General features: G+C 38.7%; 1 protein-coding gene across 5 annotated transcripts; it reads left to right on the top strand.

Annotated features, from left to right (window-relative positions):
* The first annotated feature begins 111 nt into the window (after positions 1 to 111).
* Positions 112 to 26,583, top strand: ubap2l (ubiquitin associated protein 2-like). 5 transcript variants are annotated; one of them, XM_051136062.1, is made up of 30 exons: positions 112 to 162; positions 1,911 to 2,048; positions 3,728 to 3,805; positions 4,240 to 4,350; positions 4,809 to 4,983; positions 5,787 to 5,882; positions 5,964 to 6,009; positions 8,740 to 8,784; positions 9,129 to 9,235; positions 9,375 to 9,434; positions 9,521 to 9,573; positions 9,651 to 9,736; positions 10,906 to 11,086; positions 11,369 to 11,570; positions 11,654 to 11,979; positions 12,077 to 12,255; positions 13,818 to 13,938; positions 14,038 to 14,077; positions 14,515 to 14,710; positions 14,794 to 14,860; positions 15,430 to 15,766; positions 17,538 to 17,626; positions 17,768 to 17,821; positions 17,904 to 17,985; positions 18,090 to 18,310; positions 20,607 to 20,712; positions 21,837 to 21,983; positions 24,143 to 24,210; positions 24,291 to 24,485; positions 25,510 to 26,583. In XM_051136062.1, exons 2-30 carry the CDS (start codon positions 1,953 to 1,955, stop codon positions 25,603 to 25,605), a joined length of 3,660 nt encoding a protein of 1,219 aa, XP_050992019.1. In that variant the 5' UTR covers positions 112 to 162; positions 1,911 to 1,952; the 3' UTR covers positions 25,606 to 26,583. The 5 variants fall into 5 exon arrangements, with proteins under 5 accessions (XP_050992019.1, XP_050992018.1, XP_050992020.1 ...); XM_051136061.1 differs by lacking the exon at positions 112 to 162 and adding an exon at positions 173 to 343; XM_051136063.1 differs by lacking the exons at positions 112 to 162; positions 8,740 to 8,784 and adding an exon at positions 173 to 343.
* The last annotated feature ends 133 nt before the right edge of the window (positions 26,584 to 26,716 follow it).

Below are 26,716 nucleotides of genomic sequence, written 5' to 3'. Positions count from 1 at the left end.
ACTAAAGGGTGACAGATTATATATTGCATAATTGTGTTCAAGTTGTTATATATACACTTACGTACGTTGTCATCACGTGGTTGAGCTCTGCGCGTGAAGCCGCAGTGGCTGTGATAAACCACGTGACGCGGTGATCCGGGTGTCAGTGTGGAAGAGAAACAGGTAAATTTTGAGTCTCTCGCTTATTGTCTGCGCGAGTCGGTTCGGCCTTGTTGTCAGCGTTGGGGAATCGATTTAGGACGCGAAGAGTTCGTGTTTTGTTTCCGTCTGATTAGGAGGTCGATATTAAAGCCTCCGTCGGTCGGCGTTATCTCTACATTTCTGACATCCAGCCGGGTCTTTGGTTAGTACCTCGCCTGTTGTTCATTTTGATCATTCGGGGCCTGTAGGCCTCGGTGAAGCCTCGGTGTCGAGTATACAGGTGAACCGACGGGAGTGCGCCTCACCCCGGGGGGCGTGTGCCTTCCACTTTTGCAAACGCAAAATATTATCATGTCGATTAATCTAACGAACAATTTACCCAAATAATCTTTGAGAAATGCTGAGAGAACATATAGCTGATTAGCAACCGGAAAAGTTTAATTTTTGGCCAGCAGCAGCATCATGATGCCCGATAACCGGCCATGAGGTTATTAAACGCGAACAGAGCGGAAGCCACCCATCATCCAAATCTCGTCTATGTTATTTAACATATCAACAAGCTATTGAGAATATTAAAAACGGCATGTATGTGTTCATATCGTATCGATAGATCTGCATGTTTGAGTTTATACCGAGTTGCTTTTCCAAGGCCCATCGCCTGGACTTATCAGTCATACTCCATCTCAAAAGATTTTTTTCTATTATTAACTAAGTTTAATAGCTTACAGTTTTGCTTACTTTTTACCCGGTAAGTTAAAAATGAGATTCCCAGAATGTAGATCTAATGTAGAGCACCACAGGTAATGTAGGTTACCTGTTGGATGCTTATTTTACAGTTTGATTGGATGCTTTCCGGTAATTTTTTATGTTCTAATGCATGGAAATGAATGCCTTGTATGTGCTTCTGTTGCTAGATATTTCCTTGTTGTTCATCTGCGTAGTTACGTTATCTACGTTTTATTTACTGTAAGGAATAGTGTGAGTACTCAAGAAATATGAAATGACGTCCTGACACTTGCACCATGGACTGTGTGATTGTGTTCACGTCTCCAACATGGTCTCAGTTGACAGCTGGCTTACATCCTCGCCCTCTCCCCGTTCAAAGGCCGTTAAAGGGGAAGCTTTGTCCCTTAAAGCACGGTTTTCCCGCGGCTGGTCCCGCGTGTTTCTGTCACGCTGGCTGATTCTGTGCGCGTTATAAAGTGCGCAGTTGCTTTCGGCCACCACATGCCCTGCATTTCCTCATGCGCAGAGCTGCTAAGGTGGGCTGTTTGGCATAACCACACATGCAATATTTCACAACTTGCATCAGGTGGATAGCTTTTGTTGTCGTTTTGTCGAAATATCAAGCAGTGCGGTGTTCTGTTCGTGTGTGTTTTTTTTTTTTTTTTTTTATTTTGAGAAATACGATAAACTAAGAATGTTGAGCCCCGGAAGCGCATACATGGTTGACCTGTTGCAGCTGGACTTGTAAACAGCACTTGCTCATGTTAATATATTTGCGCAAAGCTTTCGAAATTCCTAGAATTTAATTTCTGTGGGTGTTCTGGTAAACTTGTGCCGTCGTTGTATGGCCAGTGCGTCAGGCATGTGACGTTGTTTACTTCCAGTTTTGGCTCATCAAAATGGCTACACAAGGTGTCGCGTGTTTGTTTGCATGCATGTTTTACGTAAATTTACTTGTCAAGACCATGTGATGTTTTTTTGGTTTCTTGTTTATTTTTGGCACGTTGTCAGTAACATTTCTCTTATCTGTTTCTCTTTTAAAGGCGTTATTCCTTTGTAAATACTGTTATTTGTATATACTGTAAATGATGACTTCAGTGGGCGGAAGCCGGACCCGGGGCAACTGGGAGCAGACGCAGGGTCAGACACAGAGCCAGTCACAGCACAAGCAGAGGCCCCAGGTAAGTTCTTAAACATTAGGGTGTATTGATTAATTGTAGTGATTGGATATGTTTTGACACACCTTTTAACCCACACCTTTTAACCCACACCTCAAAAAACTGGCTACACATCACCACCTAAAAACTTGGTTGAAATAGTTGGGCCAGAAACTGTAAACAGCATAAGTGATAGTTTAAAAAAAAACAGTAGTGTAGTGTTATAAAAACTAGATCTTAAAGGGATAGTTAACCCAAAAATGACAATTCTGTCATTATTTGCTCACCTTCATGTCGTTCCGAACACGTAACACCTTCGTTAATTTTCGGAAATTAATGTATTTTAGATGAAATTTGAGAGCTTTCTGACCCTGCATAGACAGCAGTGCAACTGTCACGTTCAAGGCTCAGAAACGTGGTAAGGACATGTGTAAAACGGTCCATTTGACATCACTGGTTGACAAAAAAAATTCATGTAGCTTAGTAAAGTTACGGTCGAACCACTGATGTCACATGGACCGTTTTAACAATGTCCTTAAATAGCGTTTGGATGTTAAAATGTGTTCTTAAAACTAAAAATAAGTCAAATCGGTTATGTGACTTTAAGTGGCAAGTGATGTCATTGCATAGTCAGTTATTTTCTCGACTTGTTTGCAGTTTTGCTGGCCACCATTTCCATCAGTGGCATCCGTCAGTCTGAGACGCTTGTTCTGAGTCACCGCAGTCTGTCACTCGTTCTTATGAATTAAATTACGGGCTTTAGGAATAAATCATAAATCTATGCCCAAGCAAATGCTAAGCCTGACCTATTTCTCCTCTGCTGTATTCTGGCCTGCTCGGGTGGGAGGGGGGGCAGACACAATTTTGTTTAAAAACATCTTACACAGAGAAGGCTTAAGCTTGGTCCCAGACTGTCTTGACCATGAAAATTTCAGTGCTGTTGATTTGCATTAAGATGCACACCAGCAATTATTTATTCTAAGGCACGTTTAAAAGACCGATTTAAATGTTCTAATTTACCGTATGCCTAATCCTGGCTTAATCTAAGCCCTACCTGTGAAAATAGACATAAAAGTCTTAATTTAGCCTTAAATGCAACTGCAACAGGCAGTTGTATTAGAATTGATCATATTGGAATATATACAAGATGCCAGCTCATTGGTAAATATTCACATTTGTTCTGTGAACAAGTGCAACAAACACAAGCTAACCAACTACCGTCATACACATTCATTTAAAATGTATAGCTATTTGAAAACATATGTTTTTATCTTAAGGAGTTAAGGGCCAGATTTACTAAATGGCATGTTAGCATGAGAGACCAATTCCAGAAAAGCACTGATGGGAGTGGATAGTTCTGCAAGTGATTTACTGACAGTGCATGAGTTAAAGAACAGACGCTGCCAGTGCATTTCCATAATGACAAGTAAACTGACTACCACTAACCTTGGTAAATCACTCTGTATGATTAATTTAAATACTCTCCTTTCAGAAGTTTTGCGTATGCAAGAATGTTAGCTGCAAAAATGAGTTTGTCCTCACTTTTTCTTTATAATGTTTTACTGCAAGAGTGTTTGTGCTTGTGCTAGCTGTTAATAGATCTGGCTTTGGGATTGTGTTATACTCCTAATTGATGCTGACATTCATTGCTGTATGTTTCGCAACTGTTATGGAATCAGACCATTTTCTCTTTGTTTATTCAGGCCACCGCTGAGCAGATCCGACTCGCGCAGATGATCTCGGACCATAATGATGCAGACTTTGAAGAGAAGGTCAAACAGGTGAGTAGGGATGTCAAAAGTTAACTCACAAGAAAATAATGTCAGGTTCTGCTTTACCTCCACCAAATAGTCCCTTCAGTAAAGAGAAATTCTTTGTTTTGGCGAATGGTTTGATTAGCTTCAGTTGCACTTCCGATGTGCTTCTACCTGCAGTTTCATTCTGGGTCACTTACACTCGGTGCACACACAGTTTCCCTCACTGCTTTCTCTGTAGCTCTGACGGGGACCATCTGTGCCAGAGTACAGTTTGAGCTGCTACCGGATGCTCTTTCTCAGTCGCACTCTGAGATAGACAGCAACATAAAGCTCAGACACTTCATAGGTCACTCAGTGTTTCCATCAGCCACTTCTGTTTTATCTTGTTGCCTTCTAAATATATGGCATATATTTGCAGGATTTTACATGCTTCTTGTTGCTCCTTTTCTCTTTTACAGCTGGTTGACATCACAGGAAAGGATCAGGATGAGTCCATGATAGCGCTTCACGACTGCAATGGAGACGTCAACAGAGCCATCAATGTCCTGTTGGAGGGCAGCCCTGACACTGTGAGTTCAGGCTTGAGTTTAGAGGTGGAAAGGTTTGTGTTTGTAAGAGAAATTGCAAAGCCCAAATATATAGTATTTATATACTATATAATATTTAGAATATATTTTGAAATGGCTTTCTGTTCAGCTCTCATTTCAATTTGTTTTAGTGTTTCTATTAACTTTTATTTTATGTTGGTTATGCTTCTGTTACACTTATAGATTTAGACTAGGTTTAGTACTTCAACCTCATGTTTTTAAGGTTGAAGTACTAAACCTAATGTGTTGTTGGTTGTTTTTTTTTTTTTTTTTTTTTTTTGTTTTTTTTTCAGTTATTAAAAACTATTTTTAATATAATTATAACAATAGTGTTTTAAACTGTTTATCGAAATGTTTAGTCAGACCTAGTTCACTCTTCTTTCTCAAATCTGTTTTTTCCATCCATCTTTTTAATGTTATATTTGCCCTTTGCTTTGCAGGACTCATGGGAGATGGTTGGAAAGAAGAAAGGAGTTTCAGGTCAGAAGGAAAGCGCACAGACAGATGGAGGAGATGAAGGGAAGGAGAACCGAGAGAAAGGAGGAGAAAGAGATGTGGCACGTCGCAGAGGAGGGGCCCCGCGGAGGGGCCGTGGAGCCAGCCGTGGGCGAGAGTGTGAGTGGAGATATTACTTATGCTTTTGTTGATGCTACTTATTTTAATCTGAAACACTTCATGCGACTGTTTTTCTATTAAATGAAGCATTTAATTTTTTAAAAATGCAAAATTTCCTTGGGCCTTTTAGGAGAACTGTACTTTCTTAGTCTGCAGACAGCTTTTTCTCTGCCTGAGGACAGATTGCAGCACACCACAATCCCTTCACTGCTCTCTCTGTAGTGGTGAAGGGACAGTGTGTGCCACAGGAAAGTTTGAGCTACTACCGGATACTCTCTCTCAGCCACAGTCTGAGGTAGAGAGCAACATAAGGCTCATACACTTGTGACTCGAGACTCAAGTCTTGTGGTTATATTTATAATCTAACTTTGAGAACTGTTAGTCTTCCTTCGATCTACAAAGTTTGTTTCACTTGTACGTTTAAATCAGAAACTTGGGCTGCCCAGTCAAAGTAAGGTAATGAGAATGCACAGTAGTACTAATCATAACGTGTAAGTTTGCCAAGCATTTTGTTGCTCTTGGCTCTGGGTAATCAATTTTCTGATGCTTTTACAGTGGAGGCTGCTTTTACCCTTCCTCAATATAAAGCTTGCATATCCCTAATGCAGCTATTTCTGTGCTTTATGTGTTGAGACTTCTGGGAAGTCACATGGCTTCTCAACATGGGCTTTTCTTTCTAGGAGTGGGTTTTATTAGTAGTCCTAATGCAGTCTTAAAGGGACAGTGTTTACATTTATTCCCTCTCTCCTGTCTTGTGTATTTTATCTTTCTTGTGTATCCATTCTTTGCTTTCTTCTCTTTAGTCCGTGGACAGGAAAATGGGTTGGATGGGGCCAAGGCAGGTGGAGTTGCAGGCAGAGGAACGGAGCGAGGCCGTCGGGGAAGAGGTAGAGGAAGAGGTAAGTACTACTGTTGATAGTGATTAACTAAAATGAAAATGCTTGGTGCTTTTGATTTGGCTTCATCTTTCTGTCCTGCAGGTGGAGCTGGAAGACGAGGAGGGAGGTTTTCAGCTCAGGGCATGGGGTAAGTTTGTGTGCCTCAGTTCAGGTTTTTTCTCTTTTTGCATGTTTTCTAGAGACATCCCAGAATGCCAGATTCTGGGAAATGCTAATCGTATCCAGCTATCTATAATTCATAATCCTGCGCTTCAAAAACTGTTGAAGGTATGGCGCAAGTTTTTAACAGAGAAAGCTGTTCTGTTGAGTCCAACCTGCTGGGTTTAAGGCCTGCTGCTGTGCTTATCTTGAGACTGTGTGTGCAATTATAATGTGCAAACCTTAAAGATTTCAATGTGTTTTCTATGCAAAAATTTAACCAGGTAAGTAAGAGCTATTGTGGGTGTATTTGCTGCTTTTTGGTGCTATGCCTTTTTGGCTTGTCGATGATGGAGTTCACTAAATTGATGGCAACTAGGGGTGGGCGGTAGAAATACAGGTAGAAAGGTCAACCTCTACAAATTTGAGTCATTTGTATTGCAGTTATCAAAATGCCACCTCAGAGTGTAGGGAATGTCTGTTGCTCTCACTTTATGCTTAGAAAAAAAGCAAGCTTGTTAAAACGGTATGATGTGGAAGTGAAGCTCTCAAGTTTTATACCTGCAGCTTCACTTCCATTGTAAACATGTAACGAGAAGTGGACTGAATTACCTCAGGAATAGAGTACTGCCATTCAAAAGTTTGAAGTGTAGATTCTCAACTTTTATTCAGCAAGAATGCTCTAAAATGGTCCTAAAACAGTATGGTTTCCGCAAAAATATGAAGCAGCTTAACATCAATAATAAATGGTTCTTTAGCAACAAATCCGCATATTAGCATAATGGAAATGCATTAAAATTCGAAAAAATTATTTTAGGGTGTGTTCACATTTGTCATGTTTGGTTCGATTAAAACAAACTCTGGTGCGATTGCTCTGTTAGTGCGGTTTATTTGACTAAGTGTGAACACTGCCATCCGAACCCTGGTGCGCACTTAAGCGGACCGAAACCGCTAAAAAGATGGGTCTCGGTCTGCTTTTCTGTACTAACTCTGGTGCGGTTCGAATGAAATATGAATGCAACACGGACCAAATACTTCTGAACAAACCAAAAACAGAAAGTAATGACAAGATGTGACCCTATGCAACATGATTTCACGAAGGGAACAAGCAGTGTATCCAAAACAAAATGAGTAGAGGGCAAATGTGGGGCAACGAGGAGGTAAAGTGCCTTTTATGAGCTCTTTGTGAGTTTGCAGGTGGTGAAAATAAAATTATATACATGTAACATAGAGTGCGCTTAGTCCAGCAGATGGCATTAGGTGTATTCGACTTGAAGCAGGGCTGAACAGACTGATCACTGAATGGGTACCTTGATGTCATACACCCGCAGTGCCGCTTTAATTCAAATGCAGCTTTTCCTTTGGTTTGGGGTTTTCGGTGAGTTCCCGTCACAAAATATACGCCATTCAACCTGACCAATCAGGTTGTGAATGTATCACTATGCCTTTAGGTTCACTGACAAAAATGCCAGTGTGAACGCTAAGTGGACCAGGACCAGACGTATAATTTTCCTTTTTGGTCCAGACAAAATGAACCAAATGATCTGAACTACAAGTGTGAACACACCCTTAAATTGTATTAGTGTTGTTTGTTTTTTTTTTTTTTTGTTTTTTTTGTATAACTGTATTTTTGATTAAATAGACTTATAAATGAGCATAAGTCTTTTCAGAAACAACAAATGACTGTTTTTACTGTTTTATGATAGTTGTTTTATTGCTGTGTGTGTGTGTGTGTGTGTGTGTGTGACACCCAGGACCACAAAACCAGTCATAAGGGTAAAGTTTTTTGAAATTGAGATAATAAATAAGCTTTTTAATAACGTATGTTTTGTTAGGTTAGGACAGTATTTGGACGAGATACAACTACAATTTGAAAATCAAAATATTGAGAAAATCGCCTTTAAAGTTGCCCAAATGAAGTTCTTAGCAATGCCCATTACCAAGCAAAAACTAAGTGCTATTTCTGCAATTATATCCGTGCTATGACTGGTTTTGTGGTCCAGGGTTGCATTAGAGTGAATAGATTTGTGATTACTCAGGGTTTTTTTCCACTATTTATTAAGGGAATAACTTTGGACCATTCTTTTAAGAGGTTTTTTTCCCCCCCTCAAAGTGTATATATGTGATTGTCATTTAGTAAAAATAAAGGTATAGATTTTCTGTGTAGATTTGTTGCCTGCCCCTGACAGTAACCATGATGCATTTATATATTTTCTTCACCCCCCCCCCCCCAAATATCATTGTAAGCCTCTAGTTTAGTTTTTTTACTGCAATATTCAGTAGTCTATCATCTAGTCATATCACACCCCTGGACTGGTTTTCTGTTACTGTCAAGGCCGTCTGGTCCCTTTTCTTTGACTTGCAGTCAGGCTTCTTAACTGGCCTCTTTCGCTTGTTTGGTTTGAAGTGTGCTTTTGGATTTTGCATGTTTGGTTTTCAGTTCTTGGCCTCTGAACCTGCGGAGTACCAGTTGAGCCTAGTTCGAGTTGGCAAGTCACACCACTAGCTTAGCTGTTCTGTTTCATTCCAAAGCATTGTCTTATGCTTTTCCGCCTGTAGAGCAGGTGGGGTGGTTTGACCAGTAATAGACGTGAGCATGATGGTTGCCATCGCTCTGTCTCGCGCATACACTCGAGCACATGTTTGTGTACACCATGCACGCCCGTCTTTCTGCTTGTGTTGAGTTGCTTGTAATTCTCCCTGTTGTGTCTCCCTAAAGCCAGATTGATAAGGGCCCCAGATATGATTTGTCAGGAGATGAGAGGTGAGTTAAAATACATTTGAGTGTGTTGGTTTTGTTTGTGTAGGATGAAAGGGTTTATAGCGATTAGTTAGTTATTGAAGAACGCATCAGAGTTTGAGCTTCACATGTTTAGTTTCCAGTGGTTTGGATTCCGGGTTTGAGAGTGACTCAAAAACACATTTGCGTGTTTGGAATAATTGCATTTAGAGCATTATGACATAGGAGTGTTTTTTTTTTTTAGGACGTAGTGGAACTGTTGGAGTGATTTTTGCACATTGTTACTGATGGCTGCTGACATTATTTCTTGCCTCCCTCATTCACTCAATGTTCCCTCAAATTAAAATGTTTTTTTTTTTTTTTTTTAGTACGTTTAACCCAGCGGACTACACTGAGCCAGCCCAAACAGAGGAAAGCTACTCAAGCGGCAGCACTTGGAGTAACACAGGCAACCTGGAACCCGAGGATGGAAACAGTGAGTGATACCATAAGTGTCTTTTGTAAACCCCTCCTCCAGTTCCTGACAGTGTTGGCACTTCTTCAGGGTGAAGTACACAGTCCATTTAAAAAGCATATGTAGGAGTTGGTGTTCTGACATGAATCTTTTTCCGCAGGGCTGGAGTTTACAGGTGGAGAGGGAACAAACTATCCTCGAAAATTTGACTCGGCCCCTGGTGAGTTTTACACTGGCTATTTTGTGAAGGATTTGTGTGCTAAGCACCTGTGTTCATTGTAAGTGAGATAAATGTGTGTGTAACAGGTGCTTGGAGAACTGCCACAGAAGAGTGGGGCATGGAGGACTGGAATGAGGATGTGAGTATTTGAACAGAGACCACAAACCTGCTTTTCAATGTAAGGCTCAGCAAATCTAACTCTTGTTTTCTATTTAGTTGTCAGAGACCAAGATATTCACTGCCTCCAGTGTGGCGTCCATGCCCATTCCACAGGAGAATGTCACCATTACTGCTGGACAGAGGTATGCCAATGGCTAATTTAAAGGGATAGTTGACCCAAAAATTAAAATTCTGTCATTACTCGCCCTCATGTTGTTTCAAACCTGTAAGACCTTTTTTCATCTTCGGAATGCAATTTAGGATATTTATGATGAAATTCGAGAGCTTTCTGACCCTGCATAGACAGCAACGCAACTATCACATTCAAGGCCCAAACCACTGTCTCTTGCATCAGCAGCACCACACATGTTGTGAAACTCGTGAACTGACACCAAAGAGACGAACTTGAAGTCATTAGTTTTGTTTTCTTTGCACAAAGTATTCTTTTAGCTTCATAAAATTACGGTTTATCCACTGATGTCATATGGACTATTTTAACAATGTCCTTGCTACCTTTCTGGCCCTTGAACGTGGTAGATGCGTTGCTGTCTATGCAGGGTGGGAAAGTTCTTCGATTTCATCAAAAATATCTGAATTTGTTTTCTGAAGATGAACTTGGTTCTTACTGGTTTGGAACGACATGATGACACCGTTTTCTTTTTTAGGTGACCTGCCCCTTTAAATATAATTCGAAATGTAGTTTATTCATAGTGAATATGCTGAATTTTTAGCAACCATTACTCCCATCTTCAGTGTCACATGAAGTCATTCTAATGCCTATTTGTTTAAGAAATGTTTCTGTTTTGTTGAACAGCTGTACTGCTTCATTAAATTATTTATTGTTTGAATATGAGTGGCAAAAGAAAACAGCATTTATTTGAATGGAATTTTAAATCTTGTAACAAATGAATTTGCTGTCACATTTTGATCAGTTATATGCATCCTTGCTGAATAAGTGTTCAAAAAAAAAAAAAAAAAAAAAAAAAAAAAAAAAAAAATAAAAAAAAAATATTTGAACACTCACCACTATCAAGTTTCTTTTTATATATATATATATATATATATATATATATATAAATATATATAAAATATATATATATATATATATATATATATATATATATATATATATACCTATACCTATACCTATACCTATACCTATACCTAGAAGGAATGCAAATTCAACACTGCAGGTTCATACCACAATGCTGTGGTGTGTCTAGTTTTTCACAACCTAATTCTGAATGTCTGTTCATGTGCAGCAGTCGTGGCATATGAGAACTTAATTGACATTTGAATGTTTGATGTTCAGGATTGATCTGGCGGTGTTGCTGGGGAAGACGCCTCCCACCTCTTCCTCAGAGGCAGAGCCTGCTTCGCTTGAAGGCTCACAGCCGCCATCTCTGTCTCAGTCTCTGGTGTTCAGCAACTCCAAGCAGACAGCATCACTGTCCCAGTCCTCCTCCAGTGCTCCTTACAGTCAGCACAGCATGGTGAGCAAAATGTTAAATGAAGTCACATAGGTCATTTCATAGCAGTTTTATGTCCATATTTTATACAGTTTAAGTTTAACTTAATACATTTTGGATTGAATTAAATATTTTTACAGTGTATGTCACCTTTTGGTGTTTATTTTTATTTTTTTTGCTCCAAGCCTTTGAGTAATTTCCAATTACTGTCCAGTCAGCATCCAGATACAGCCAATCAGCTTCCAGAACTGGAATTTGGTTTTAAATTAAACATTACCCTACCTAAACTAATTGTCCTTTCCTCAGGTGAGCATGCTCAGTAAGGGTTTTGGTGATGTTGGCGATCCAAAAGGAACCACTGGAGGCTCCACGACTGGTTCTCAATTCCTGGAGCAGTTTAAGACGGCCCAGGCTTTGGCCCAGCTAGCAGCCCAGCACTCACACAGTGGCCCGCCCAATGCTGGTCCTTCTACATGGGATACCAGCCCCACTTCCCTGGGGCAATACGGTATAAGGGCTGACATGGTTTGAATCGGTTCTATGATCTTGCAAGCCTCTTTGTGAAGTTTTATTCTTTCTCTGTGTCTGCAGATATGAAACCTCAAACGGAGCCTGTACACAGTCCCTTCACCAAACGGCAGCCCTACCAGCCCACCTCCACTTCCTCTTCCATGATGGACGCCTTCTTGCAGGACAAAGCCACACCTGCTTCTGCCACCTCCACCCTGCCTCTTCAGTCCACCCCATCATCATCATCATTGCCCCAGGCAGTTACCACCCCTGTCTCCAAACCCTCGGGACCCACACCAGGTCAGCAGAACTCTTCCAGCCCTGCTGACCCACAGGCATCCAGCCCACTCCCCCTGCAGCAGCACAAGCTCAAACAGCAGAAGAAGAGGGCTTCCATCACAACCAAGGTCATAATTGTTCTAGTTTGTTGTGGTCTGCATTGCTTTTTGGGGGAATAATAGGACTGATCAACTTTGTTTACTCAAATGTTGTTGTGATTTGCAGATTCCAGCCCTAGCAGTGGAGATGCCAGGCTCTGCGGATATATCCGGGCTCAACCTGCAGTTTGGAGCATTACAGTTCGGCTCTGAACCGGTGCTTCCTGAGTACGATGCCTCGGCAGCTGTTGCCACAACGACACCAGGCAACCAAGGCCAGAACAGCCTTTATACAAGTGCTAGCAAGTGAGTATCTCTGAGTAAGGTTGCCAGACTAAAGCTTTTATCTTAAAGGAGAAGTTCACTTCCAGAACAAAAATTTGCAGATAAATTACTCCCCCGCTGTCATCCAAGATGTGCATGTCTTTTTCTCTTCAGTTGTAAAGAAATTGTTTTTTTAAAGAAAAACCTGGTGCACCCAAGTTTAAACTTCCAAAATGCAGTTTAAATGCAGCTTCAAAGGGCTCTAAACAGTTCCAGTCGAGGAAGAAGGGTCTTATCTAGCGACGTGATTGGTCTTTTTCTAAAAAAAAAAAATCTAATTTTCTTCAACTTCAAAATCATCCTACATCATTGTTTTACCTTTTTTGTAAAGAGAGTTTGGTCATCTTTGAATGTTCACTTTGTAAACACTGGGTCTGTACTTCTGCAGCAATGTAGGATGATTTTGAAGTTGGAGGAGAAAAGGAAATAGGATTTTTTCGACCTACCCTAACTGTCTTGAACCAGAATACACCGTTCACACAGAGCTAGATGATGATGAGCATTTGAGGTTAAAAAGTATATAAATTGTCAATTTGTTTAGAAAATGATTAGTCATTTCGATAGATGAGACCCTTCTTCCTCGGCTGGGATTGTTTAGAGCCCTTTGAAGCTGCATTTAAACTGCTTTTTGGAAGTTTAAACTCACAGGCACCATTGAAGTCCACTATATGGAGAGAAATCCTGACATGGTTTCCTCAAAACCATTTCTTATCGACTGCAAAAAAAAAAAAGACATGAACATCTTGGATGACAAGGGGGTGAGTAAATTACCTGTAATTTTTTTTTTTTTTTTTTTTTTTTTTTTTTTTTTTTTTTTTGTCCTGGAAGTGGACTTCTCCTTTAATGCATTCATAGTTTCAAGCACAGGATAAAATTGGCCCAGTAACTGGGGCTGCACATAATTTTTTTTTTTTTTTTTTTTTTTTTTTCTTTTTTTTTTTTTTTTTTTTTTATTGTTTTATTTTAATAAAAGCACCAGGTTTTGTGTTCTGTTATTTGGCCAAAATGTGCAATTGTATATCGATATTATATTAATAACAATAATAACAACAATTAAAAACTGCAATAATAAAATATTAATTAAAATTTTAAAAATAAAAATATTAAACAAAATGCAGTTGACAAATTGTATTTTAATACTACTTTAAAATATATTTTAATATTTATGTTTGCTTTTTCCCTCCATTTTTAATGTTAAACGGTTTTTTTTTTTTTTTTTTTTTTTTGGTGGAAAACTGCAGGAATCTCTTAAAGATTCTTAGTATGACAGCAAGGGTTTTATAATTTGAGAAGATGGTTGCTGCATGTTGCTTTCCATAAATGTACAGGGATATGAGCTGCGTTGAGGTTCTCCTGTCTGAAACAAAGCATACAGCTCATTTATTTAATTACATATCCTTCTTTGAAATCATGATATGGCTTAGCGCAATGAAGTCACAGATTTATTTGGATTAAACATGCCGCCCTAACAGTAACACAATCATAGATTGTTGATTTTTATGTATTTATTTATTTATTTATTTATTTTTCTGGTTTGTCCACAGTGAGCAAGCAACGGCCCTGTCCAACCCCAGTCAGATGGAGCTTTATGAGCCAAGAGCCAGCCAGACACGGCGCTACCCTCCTTCTGTGTCGTCCTCACCACAGAAGGACATTCAGTCCAAGGTGAGAGTCAGTCTAAACACAGTCAGTGCGGAGTCATTTATCAGTGTACTCTTTTGTGAAAACAATGCTGCTTTTAAGCAAAACATTTTCTCTTTACAGAATGGGTTCAGTTCGATGCAGACGTCACAATCTCTGGAAGGTATAAGTTTCAAGTTTTATTAATCAGAATCCACCTAGCTTTAAAGAGCTTGAGCATCTAAAGCGAAAGATGACATTACTACAGCACGTGTTTATAATAAACCAAATGTGTTTTTTTTTTTTTTTTTTTTTTTTTTTTTTTTTTTTAAATCGGTGTGGACACTATTATAGTTTATAACTCTTCTTATAAACAAGCTGCATAAATCATGCAAATAAAATGTTGGTAACTCTTTACAATAAGGTTCCATTAGTTTATGTTCATTAATGTGATAACTAACATGAACAAACAATGAACAAACAATGCATTTATTACAGTATTTATTCATCTTTGTTAATGTAAGCTAATGAAAATAATTGTTCATTGTAGTTAACATAAGTAGTTAACTAATGACAACTAATGAATCTTCTTGTAAAGTGTTACCACATTATCGTTCTTAGCTGCAGCAGGCTCTGCAGTGCCTGTGAAACCGGCGTCCGAATCGGTTGTCCCGCCATCGGTTTCCAACATATCCTCATTGGCTGACCCCTCATCAGGTCCTACGTCCCTGCTGACTACATCCAATCAGACGCCTCTCAGTGCTCTCGGACACGAAGACGCCTCGCCAAGCTCACTGGCTCCTCCTCAGCACAATAAGTACTGCATTTTGTTTTTGCATTACTTCAGTTTAGTCTGTCTGGATAAGAGAGATGCTAATAATACTGCATGTTTCCCGTCAGCTCCCTCCCGACACAGCAGAGCAGTTTGGCACCTTCTTCAGTTCGCACTTCAAACACAGGTTTGCTGGTGAGTTTGCAACTAAATGTACAGTGCGAAGGCAATGTGAAATCAGTATTGACTGCTTCCATAATGCATAGTTTTGTTTTGCATGACTTTTTGTGAAAATATAATTAGTTGATATGTCTCTAATGACTTTTGGTCATTTAAAATTAAAGGAATAGTTCACCCAAAAATTGTTCCAAACCCATAAGACCTTTGTTCATCTTCAGAACAGTGTGTGTTTTTTTTTTTTTTTTTTTTTAATTTAATGTTGTATTGTATCGTATATAATTAATATTACTGTATTTTTGATGAAATCCAAGAGCTTTCTGACCCTGCATAGACTGCAACGCAACTACCACATTCAAGGCAAAGTCAGAAAGCTTTCGGGTTTCATCAAAAACGGTCTTACGGATTTGGAATGACATGAGGATGAGTAATTAATGACACAAATTTTATTTTTGGGTGAACAGTCCTGTTAAGTCTTTAAGATTTATTCTTCAAAAAATTGTCTGTTTATATAATTATTTTGTATTTAATTAGTTTCTCTCTCGTTTGCTCACTGTGATCTCTTCCCTTGTCACTGTGCCTCCCAGCACCCAAGTGTGGATGGCGATTCCAGCTTGCACTCATCATCATTCTCGTCGGTCTCTGCTGTGGCTCCTTCTTCAGTTCCCCCACCATCTTCAGCTACTTCAGCGGCCCCTGTTTCCCATACCGGGCCCGTTGCCCCCTCTTCATCTGTCAGTTCGGTCTCTGCGCAGTCTGCACTGGGCCCGGTCAGCAGTCTGACTATGGGATTGAACAGTGGTGCTGGTGTGGTTTCAATGGCCCCTCCTACAGCCGCTGCGTCATCATCATCATCATCATCTGCTGCGCTGGCCACTGCAGCACCTTCATCTGCCTCGTCGTCACGCAGCACAGCTGCCTCAGGTAAGAATACGGTGATGTAAAAAATTACTCTTGAGCAAATTACTGAGGAAGTGTGCATTGGGTGCAGTCAGAAGTAGAGGTTTTCATGGGTCCACTTTGATCTGAAAACCCAAACCCCAGCCCAAGATCCGAGCGGGTTCGGATTCAAAACTTCGAGTCACTCGGACACGAGTAGGGTTTGGTATTAGCTAATTAATTAATATAAATGAGCTTTTTCTGAATGGGCCCGACAAAACCTGAATTCTTTTAAACTGTCCCGGATCCATAGCCTCGTTTTGCGTTTGTCTTAAGTTCATTTTTGAGAAATGCACGTAGACCTGATGAAATTAGAAGTTTTCCTTTTCTGTCCCATGTTGGGTTTATCTTTTAAAAAAAATAATGCACGTCCGGTTTGGGCAAGAAGTGATTCGGGTCAGGTACAGTTTTTATGACCCGAGAAGACCTCTAGTCAGAAGTGCTAAAGTTTTCTAGTACATTTTAGTGTTGGGCGATATGCTCAATTTTCATATCGTCCTATTGTCAGCCTGTGAGATCACAGATACACGATAATATTGTGCTAATTTATTTAATTATTTACTTACTTAGTTTTGTTGCTGGCAAATAAACCAACACCAGCAAAAGGCTAAAAGCAGCCTAATGTTTTCAATATGACATTGTGTTTAACATGACAATTTAATAGAAACTTTGTAAGTTACTAATGCTTACATTTCCTTAGTTATTTAAAGAGCAGCTACAGAAAATGAGCAAAGAACAATTACGTTATCAATGAACATCATCACTGACGAGCCTAGCCTAGTCTAGTGTGAGTTTATGCACTTTAAAATTCACTCATGGTACCATAAGTGAATACAATAGTTAAATCACTGTATGATGAATCAATCTCACCCCTTATTTACACTGCACACGTCTGTGGTGTGAGGGGGGGGGCGGTCCCCCCTAAAACGAGATGCTGTGCCCCCCTTTTCCATTCTCTCCCCTCATTGCTGAACGGTATCGATTTCAAAAGTGAAAGTAAAACTGGAAAAACAGCGCGCATAAGAAAGCGATTGCACACTTTTGCAAGCGTCAGCAGCTGCACGCAATTACAGAGTGCATGCTTCCTACCCGAAACACCCCCTCCCGCTCACCGTGATTTGTGCGTTTGTGTTTATACCATCCACTTCTCGGCAAGTTTCTGAAGTGCCCCAGAAGCGGCTCTCTGCACTGCATCGCTAACGTTAGGCGCCTAGTCTATTTTTGATGGATAATAACAATAATTGTCGTGCTATCATCAAAGGCATCAGCAACTGGCGATAACTCTGGTCATTGTCGATACACAATACTATTGGCACAACCCTAGTACATTCACATTATTATTTTTTAAATATAATTGTTTGAGAAATGTTCATCCAATGCTTGAAGGAAACCTGTGGTCAGGGTACTGCACAACAGGTTCACTAAACACCTTGCAGCTGTTCTGTATTTGCACCAGTTATCATAGACAAAACGTTTACAACAATCTATGGGCATAAATGCTTATTTCCAACCCACAAAGTGATATTAATTTCCAGTAACACATAGGTGTTGCTGATTTTGCAGAATGTCTAGAAAAATCTAGAAAAAAGTGCTGTTTCTTGTAATAAACTGATGCTGAACATAATTTTCAGGATGTACAGACATGTTCAGCATCCCTTTCCTTTTCATAGAGATGTGTAAAACAACTTGTGAAATGCTTAATGCAAGGGGATAAAACCACTTCATAATTTGATTGTATGCTGCTTCCTCCAAACAGGGAAAGCACCTCCAAACTTGCCTCCTGGAGTGCCTCCCTTGCTGCCCAACCCTTACATTATGGCTCCTGGCCTTCTTCACCCATACCCAGTGAGTGTTTTGTCCTGTTTGTCATTTTTTTTTTAATTGTTTTGTTTTTTTTTTTTTTCTGAAGTTGTCACTTCTGTTCTCTTGAAGCATGTTAGTCGTGTATATTGTTTTAGCTCACAAACCTTTTTTTATGTCCTGCAGCCTCAAGTGTATGGCTATGATGACTTACAGATGCTGCAGACCAGGATACCACTGGTGAGGGGTTGTTCCTGTTTGATTAGCTAAAAGCAACAGTGCTCGATTTGTTTGTGGCATATGTTTGTTTCTCTTTCTGCAGGACTATTATAGCATCCCATTTGCTACTCCAACCACAGCGCTGACTGGCAGGGAAGGAAGTTTGACAAGCAACCCTTATTCTGGTAAGATGCACTCAGGTTTGTTTCCATGTCTGTTCAGGGGAACCTTAAAGGTTTTGAGCCAAATGCTGCATTTTCTGAAATGCTGTTTCAACTCTTTGTCTTAGCTGGCGACTTGTCGAAGTTCGGCCGTGGTGACGCCTCGTCTCCTGCCCCAGCCACAACACTGGCCCAGCCCCAGCAGACCCAGACACAAACGCACCACACCACCCAGCAGCCCTTCCTCAACCCAGCCCTTCCACCTGGATACAGCTACACCAGCCTGCCCTATTACACTGGTGTCCCCGGTCTGCCCAACACCTTCCAGTATGGCCCTGCCATGTTTCCGGTAAGAGTTTGTGTTTTTTTACACAGCAGCTCTGTGCCTGCTCAAAATTCAGTGTAAAGGCAAAGCGCAGCTTAAAAGTCAGACTAAATTATGCCTCCTTTGACCATGGGTTAGGGTTAGGGACCCTAGTGTCAAAGTATACATTTGTTATAGCAGTGTGAATAAATTTTTATGGGACCTCTAAGAAGCATTAAACAGTCTGCATAAAGACTGCCACTTCAGAAGCTCTTCTGTGCCACCATTGTAGTGTAAATTTGGCATTAGATGACCTAACATGGACATATTTCTGCCTAGTCATATTAATTCAAGTTTAATGTCTGTCAACACAATGTCTGATCCTAAACTTCCTCACTGAGTGGGCATGGAAAATGCATTTGCTTTTTGCATCTAGAATAGAACATTCCCAGCCTGAAGGCTTTTAAGTTAGAATTAGGTTTTCTAACTCAAATTTGTCTTAACATTATTGGCGAAAAAATGTAAATTCACACCTTTTGTCCTTTTTTTTTTTTTTTTTTTTTTTTAAATCAGTGTTAACTAGTCAACAACTGGTCCCTGTCATACTTTTTTCTTTTAGAATCCATTATATTTGAATGCATGTCACAATACAGTAAAAAAAAAATGTCATGATGACTCCGTTTTGCCAAGTCCATGGTTTTCCTGTGGAATTTGGCTACCTTTACACTGTTGCTGTAGGTTAACCTTGCTGTGACTTTAAACAGGGTTCTTATAAGGTGCTTAAAGTACTTGAATTTGACTTTTTGAAATTTAAGGCCTATAATCCCCTTAAAAATAGCAATATTGCTGAAGAGGTGCTTGAAAAGTGCTTATAAATGTTGAAAAAAAAAAAAGTAAACAAGCACATCTTTTTTTACGCAAAATTAAAAAAAACATAACTTTTAACAAATATTTATTTATTTTTTTTTTTTGCTTATTTCAGTTAATGTCAGAAAACAATCTGTAGTAGTAGTAGTGGTGGCGGCGGCGGCGGGTTTCATGAATCATTTCACATTTGAATGTTTCCACTCAAACGATTTGCGATCATGCGATTTGAAGTCCTGATATAAATCAAATGATTTGCGATACTAGCAAAAACCAGATCAAATTAAAAGAACTCATTTTTGAATTTCAGCGTCACTTGTAATTTTAAAAAGCACACAGTGATGGGTGAAATTGAGCTTTTCAAAACTCTGAATCACTTAAACAGTGAATTTTGCAATGGTTTCGAAGTGTTCCAATCGGATAGCGCATCACAAATCATTTGTTTCAGAGCGGGATTTCAAATCGTGTATCATGAATCATTTGATTCAGGTTGGTACTTTGGAGCATGTATCGCAAACCATTTGATTTAGATCGGAACGGGTTTGTGAATCATTTCCTGTATTGAATTATACAAATTAAATGATATGCGATGCGCAAGATTCCGATCTAAGTCAAATGATTCACAATGTGTGATCTGAGTCCTGATCTGAAATGATGGTTTGTGAATCTTTTGCTTTATATTGAAACTTCAGAGCGTGGATCGCAAATTGTTTGCTTAAGACTCGAACTTTGGAGTGCGAGTTGTGAATCATTTGATTCAGATCGGGACTTTGGTGCAGGTTCGCGAATCACTTGTTTCAGATTAGGATTTTGGAGGGAGTTTTGTGAATCTTTTTGTTTATTTATTTATTTATTTTTTTTTTTTGTGTTTTTGTTTTGTGGTGTTTTTGTTTTGTTTTTGTCCCCCCTTAAATGGTAGTAAACATTAAACCATTAAGGCTGTACAGTTATTAAAGAAAAAAGTATACACAAGTACAAATCCCTCAAGAAAATTAGTCGTATTACTATAGTAAAAATGTAATATACTTTGTAATGCTTTAGTAGTAATACTTTGCAAGTGCTTTACTTTATTTTTGCCATTTTGTTTTATTAGTATATTTTTATTTATCCATTTAACTTTTTTTGATAAGTGAGCTCTCTGATTGAAGTCTTTGAAAATCAGAAAAGTAGTGCTCAAGTTCTGGAATTTAATTTTACAGTTTCCGTAAGAACCCTGATTATTGGCAAAAAATGTAAATTCACCTTGCCTTTGTCTGTAATTTAATTAATGTTAACTAGATCTTCCTGTGAAAATTATCACAGACACATCTCAAATGGGTCGCCGTCCTACTTTTTTCTTCTATAATCCATTACATTTGGATGCGTTTGGTCACAATACAGTAGAAAAGTTGTCACTGCTTCTGTTTCATCATGACTCAAGTGTTGCCAAGTCAACCTTGCAGTGACTTTAAAGGACTGTTTCTGAATGTTCCTCCAGGTGGCTCCTACCTCCTCCAAACAGCACGGTGTGAATGTTGGTGTCAATGCGTCAGCAACGGCCTTCCAGCAAGCTAGCGGTTATGGATCACATGGATACAGCACTGGTAATGCGTTTTCTTACGTTCATGCAGCATTTGCAGTAAAAACGGTCAGATGCATTGATATTCTTGCAGCTGAGTCTTCCTAAAATAAGTCTACCTGTTAGCTGAAGTGGTTTAAAAACGCACTCTAGTAACTAGTAGGTCTCGTAGCAATCTTGTGTCTTATAGCTGAGTTTTCAAGCCACGTGTAACTAAACTAGCTCAGTCACCTCTAAACCCTGTGTTGGCCAAGTCTTTTATTTTTCTTGTCTGTGAAGTTGAAACATGACACAATGCATTTTATGGTAAAGGTGTAATCCATAGTACTGCATCTTGGAAGTTTGGTTTTGCAAAACAAGATGACATTGGCAATCACAACTGTACTGCATGGAATTGTTTTGTCTTATTTGTGGGGTAGTTTTAACAAGTGAGAACTGGAGTGTCCTGGACTGAATTCAATCTGCAGCATCAAGAATATGGCCAACTTTGAACATTTTAAGAAAATATGATGGCCAATCATCTGTTATTTAGTGAATCCAACTCTGACATTTAAACAATCCAAGGTTTGTACACAGATAGGCTTAAGCAAGCACTTCAAAGTGCCGCCAATGGGTGGGTTTCTGTGGAACCAGTGATGTAAGGAGAATGAGGTGGGAGGGAGGTCGCTTGGTTGAGGGTGGTGGGTTCACACATGCTTTCCACACGCTGCTTGCTTTTAATCTTCCACCACTTTTGAGCACTGTTTGTTTTACCCTTCCATCCCTTTGCTCTTATGCTCTTATTTAGTCTCTTAAAGTCTCATTCTTCAGATTCTTCATGTCCTTATTTTTCTTCTTTCTTTTCTACCATATTAACTTTCATTCCATCTTTTCATGGTTACTTTTTCCATTCTTACGTTGATGTTTTCCAGCTTCATCTTCGTCAGTCCTAATGTTCTGTTTTATTTCCATCACTTGATTTCCATTACCTTCTCTTCTTTGAAATTCTTAAATCACCAGAATTCTTTTCTGATTAGGCCCCTCCCCCAGCTTGCAGCATCCCCGCCTCCATCCCTATGCCCCGCCCCTTCACTCCTCCTCCCCTCTGGCCCTGCCTGGTGTGTGTCTAATGCTGTGGGGCTGTGGCTGTGTGTGTCTGACCGTTTGCAGGCTATGAGGATTTGGGCCAGGCTTCGGCAGGGAGCGGGGATTTCTGTAAGGGCGGCTACGGCACCGCCGTTGCCGCAGCCGCTGCTGCCGCCGCCGCTGCTTCTGCGCAAAACAAGCCCGCCAGCTCCGTCACCGGGCCCGGAGTGGGTGAGTGCAGCCTCACGCAAAAACCCCCATTTTCCTCCTCCCTTTTTCTTTCTTAAGCTCTCTCTCTCTCCCCTCATTTGCTCCTAACTTACTACTGGTCAAGCTTGACGAAGTCGTCACATGCCGTCTGGTCTCAGATGGAAGGAGATCGGGAAACGGTGTATCACTAGGAAGGGTGGAGGACATGGAAGTCTCTCTTTCCTTGGGGTGGAACTTTGGGGTTTTTACTCCTGTGATTTGAAACACCAACATGGTGACGGTCTTCAACACTTTCAAAAAGAGTTTCTTAATGGATGCAAACTGCCCAAACACTGCATAGATTAGTGGAATCGTTGGAATTTCCCCTCAGTATTTTGAGCCATTTAATTTTTGGGTAGCAGTTTTTGTTTTTCTGAAATGGACTAGTTTTACTCTTAATGAGGTAAAACATCAGTTTAAATGAGAGCAGTGGTGGTCTCTTAGATTTGTCTATTCATCTCAAAGAAAATGTTATGCATCATTTTGTGTTAATAGGTTTTTCATCTTGTGAACATTTTGGCAGCTTGATGATTTTGGGCTACATTTGTGTTTTACAGTACTTGTGGCAGTCTGTGCTTTTTTTTTTTTTTTTTTTTTTTTTTTTTTTTTTTTTAAATAAATGTAAGCAAACTAGGGCTGGGCAGTAAATCGATAATGATAATTATTGCACAATCTAAACTTCCTCGATTTAACAATATGTTTAAGTGTTTGATATAATGTTTATGCGGCAAAGGCAGAACAAAAGAGCGCTGGTCATTTGAAGCGTGCCATTTGGAACGTTTATCCACTCGGCTCAAAGTTCAAACTATGTGTTTACTGATTGCCGGCTTGAATTCAGCAAGGAGCACAAATAACATTTATAGCCGTACAGTGCTGACAAACTGGAGGGACACTATGTGCAATTATACAGTCAGAAGGCTGTGTATGTGTGTATGTATGGTAGCACTAACTGCAACATGGTATTGTGTCAGAAATGTGGGTATTTGTGTCTAATTTTCTATGTATTAAATGTATTGGGGTGGTAATAGAATATAAAATTATAATTTTTTTTTTTTTTTTTTTTTTTTTTTTAATACATTTCAGGATTTAAAAGTATGCTATTACGGAAGACAAATGGTTAAAGGAAAAAAAAAACCCTCAAACAGTCGGAATAATTAAATTTCACCATATAAAAATGAGGTTGCTTTTTTATAATATAATATAATATAATAAATAAATAAATAAAAATACAAGTAAGGTATGACTGGAAAAATGCAAAGGATTCAGAAACTAATAAAGAATAGTTTTATTAAAGAATAGTTTAAAACTTTCACATTTGAGCAAAAATCTGCCTTTAAACTTGAAATAAATAAAAATTTGACTTATCGTGATAATTATCGAAATTAACTTGCATGAGAGAAATTAATTACCTTCCCCTCTATATGGCCTAGCCCTAAAGCAAATTGTGTGTACGTGCCCTTTTATTTTAAATTGCATATATTAATTGAATATGATTTGCTTAAACCAAGTTAGACTACTTTGAAACCCTTATCGGGAATATTGTGACGACAAATAATGTTGCTGTAATATGCCTAATGTCCTATGAAGCCCATATTTGGTATCTGCTTTTAAATGGTCTTGTGGTTTATTGCAGAGCATTGTTTTTTTTAATGCATCAATTTTCTCATCCTCTCTGACTCTTCAGTCTTTTTGGTGTTTCTTCAGACACTTTTTCAGTCTAAAAACCCTTAACTCATTTGGGTTAGTTCAGTGATTAGTTTTAAGTTTTATTTTTTTATTATTGCTTGTGTACCATTTTGTGCCTCATGCGGATTGCATGATGTGTTGTCTGTGTGTGGATTTTCTTTTAGTTTTTGCCTTGAATTAGCCTTGAACTTGCTCTACTTTCACCATTTTGTGTCAGAATGTGGAGCCACAGTTAATGAGCCTTTTTTAAACGTGAGTCTTCTCAAAAACCTTTATACGGGGAAAACATTTCTGAGCTTCTGTCTTTTAAATATGCGTTCATTTATTGGATTTATCAGTTTTATACTTGCAATCATATGAAAGTCAGCTTTATAGGGTCAGTCTGTCTTAAGCTAACTGATGTTTTTCTGCTTTCAGCAATCACCATTTTGTGTTTTTTGACTTTTCTGCTTTAGGTGTCTCTGTGACATCAAGCAACACGGGAGTCCCTGACATTTCAGGGTCTGTTTACACAAAGACGCAGGTGAGCATGCTTGTCAAAATTTAGATGTTTTTCGTTGTTTGATTAACTTCACCAAAAGTGTCTTGATCTGACCTCCACAGTCTTTTGAGAAGCAGGGTTTCCACACAGGAACCCCCAGCGCTTCCTTCAGTTTGCCCTCAGCACTTGGGAGCGGTGGCCCCATCAACCCTCCGGCTGCGGCGGGTTATGCTCCAGCCCCTTACATGCACATCCTGACCCCACATCAGCAGCCCCACTCTCAGATGCTCCACCACCATCTGCAGCAGGACGGACAGGTGAGCTTGCACCATGTCAGGTCCAGGAAATAAAAAGCTTGTTTCATTTTAAATATCTTAATTAATTACATAATAATAATAATAATAATAATAATAATAATAATAATAATAATAATAATAATAATAATAATAATAATAATAATAATAATAATAATAATAATAATAATAGTAATAGTTGTTGTTGTTTCCCTTTCCTAATCAAACCTAATTTAGAATGCTTTTGTTTTTTACATTTATTTATTTTATTTTTTTATACAAATCAAAGCTTGTCATGTTGGATTTAGAATGCTTTTTTTTTTTTAATTCTTATTTTTTTAAATTTAAGTGAAATTTGTCTTTTTAATTTTTAAATATTATATATTTTTTAATTATATAAAATTTGAAATGTTAGATTTCCCATTCCAAAGCAGAGTTTAATTTAGAATGTTTTTTTGTTTTTGTGTATTACATTTTTGTTTTATACAAATCAAAGCTTGCATTGTTTGATTTAGAATACCTGTGGTTTTAAAATGTACCTAATTTTTTTAATTAAATATTTAAATGAAAAATAAATATATTTCCAATATAAAAATGTAAATATATAAGTATAAAATGTTGTCTTCCAAATCAAAGCTTAAAAAAAAGCATTCTAAATTATCAAAGCTTGCTGTTTAATTTAGAATATTTTTAGTTTTAAAATTTACCTAATTTAAGTAAATAAATAAAATGTGAGTATTTTAAATATAAAAAATCTAAATATATTTTAAATGCAAGTTTTTAATATTATATTTTCCCTTCCAAATCGAAGCTTAATTTAGAATGTGTGTTTTTTTTTTTTTTTTTTTTTTTTTTTTTTTTTTTTTTTTTAAATAATTAGTATCTTACACAAATCAAAGCTGGTTATGTTTGATTTTAAAATGTACTTATTTTTTTTTTAAATGATTAATAATTATTTTCCCTTCCAAAGCTTGTACAAATGTTAATATGCAATATATTTAATATGCAATATTTTTAGTTTATTCACATTTGAATTTTCCTCTCTTAGAGTGGCTCTGGACAGCGCAGTCAGAACGCCTCCATTCAGCAGAAGTCACAGATCAACAAGTCGGGATACAACAGCTACAACTGGGGAGGCAACTAATACCCTGCACTGCCCCGTCTGGTGTTCCAAAGGCTGGATTAGTGGAACCTTTCCTTTCTCCCCAGATATCTCCCCCTTTTCTCTGTCCTCCACGGCGCTCCCTCTCCTCTCTCTGCACGGTCACCCTGCAGTACCAACCCCATTCCACTGGTGGCGCTGTCCTATGAGAGATATAGCACTGTAAGGCGCCGCATGAAGAAGGGGCACGGGGGGAGAAGTCTTAACGGGGAGCGTGATCTCGCGAATATATGGATAGTTACTTAGGCCTTCTTGATCGGAGTATTGAGTATTTGGAGTTTGTATTGTGTTCGAAATACATAAGCCCCAAACCCCTTTCTTTTTCTTTTCTGGCATATGTAACATAGATCTGTTTTCTAAAAGGACAAATGTTAAGTTTTTTTTCCCCCTCTTCTTTTTCTTTTTACTGATGAATAAAATGAAAAAGAGAGGTTTGTTAGAGGGAGAGAGGGAAGTTTGGTTTTTTTTCTTTCTTACAGTTTTTCCCTTCTTTCTGCTTCTTGCTTGACCAGCACCTGCAATCCAAATGTACATGCACCTCCTCTGTTTCTCCCCTTGCAATGAGTTTTTACCAAATTTTATTTTGGGAAAAGATGATATCACTCTAAATCGGCTAGTGCAGTTGTGAAGTTTATTTTTTACCAAATATAAATAGATATATGAAAAAAAAAAATGTATAGGTGAGTTCACAGGCTTTGGATCTGTACTGCGTGTATGTGCATGTGTGTGCGTTTGCGTTTGGGTTTATTTTGTGTGTGTGTGTGTGAATGAACGAGTTGCATCGTCAGGGTGGCCAGTGAATGAATGTTGTACTTCTAGAATAGGCTTCAATGTGTATTCCTTTTAATTTCTTAATTGGAGCCTTATTGTACTCTCCAGATGTGAGAAGTGCACTGGTCACCTTATACTTAGACTATTATTTTCTACATACTGATGATTTTTTTTTTTTTTTTTTTTTTTTCCCTCTTCATTAACCACCCTTCCTATAGCAGGGAGACTGGATTATGTTAAGGCACGACTGTTGACCTCTACGTTTTGCCATAAGTTTGAAGTTTTTCCTTTGTGATGGGATTATGAGGTCACTTTTCTTCGG

The sequence above is a fragment of the Labeo rohita genome, chromosome 19 (genome assembly GCF_022985175.1).
Source record: "Labeo rohita strain BAU-BD-2019 chromosome 19, IGBB_LRoh.1.0, whole genome shotgun sequence".
NCBI classification, from domain to species: domain Eukaryota; kingdom Metazoa; phylum Chordata; class Actinopteri; order Cypriniformes; family Cyprinidae; genus Labeo; species Labeo rohita.
The sequence above is the reverse complement of the archived record's forward strand: the minus strand, read 5'-3'. Positions and strand labels throughout refer to the sequence as shown.

Excerpts from the sequence above, each read along its gene's own strand:
- ubap2l (XM_051136062.1), top strand. The coding sequence starts at position 1,953 with ATGATGACTTCAGTGGGCGGAAGCCGGACCCGGGGCAACTGGGAGCAG. Across the intron at positions 12,256-13,817 it reads CTTTATACAAGTGCTAGCAA|TGAGCAAGCAACGGCCCTGT; the intron begins GTGAGTATCTCT and ends GTTTGTCCACAG. Across the intron at positions 17,986-18,089 it reads GACAAGCAACCCTTATTCTG|CTGGCGACTTGTCGAAGTTC; the intron begins GTAAGATGCACT and ends TCTTTGTCTTAG.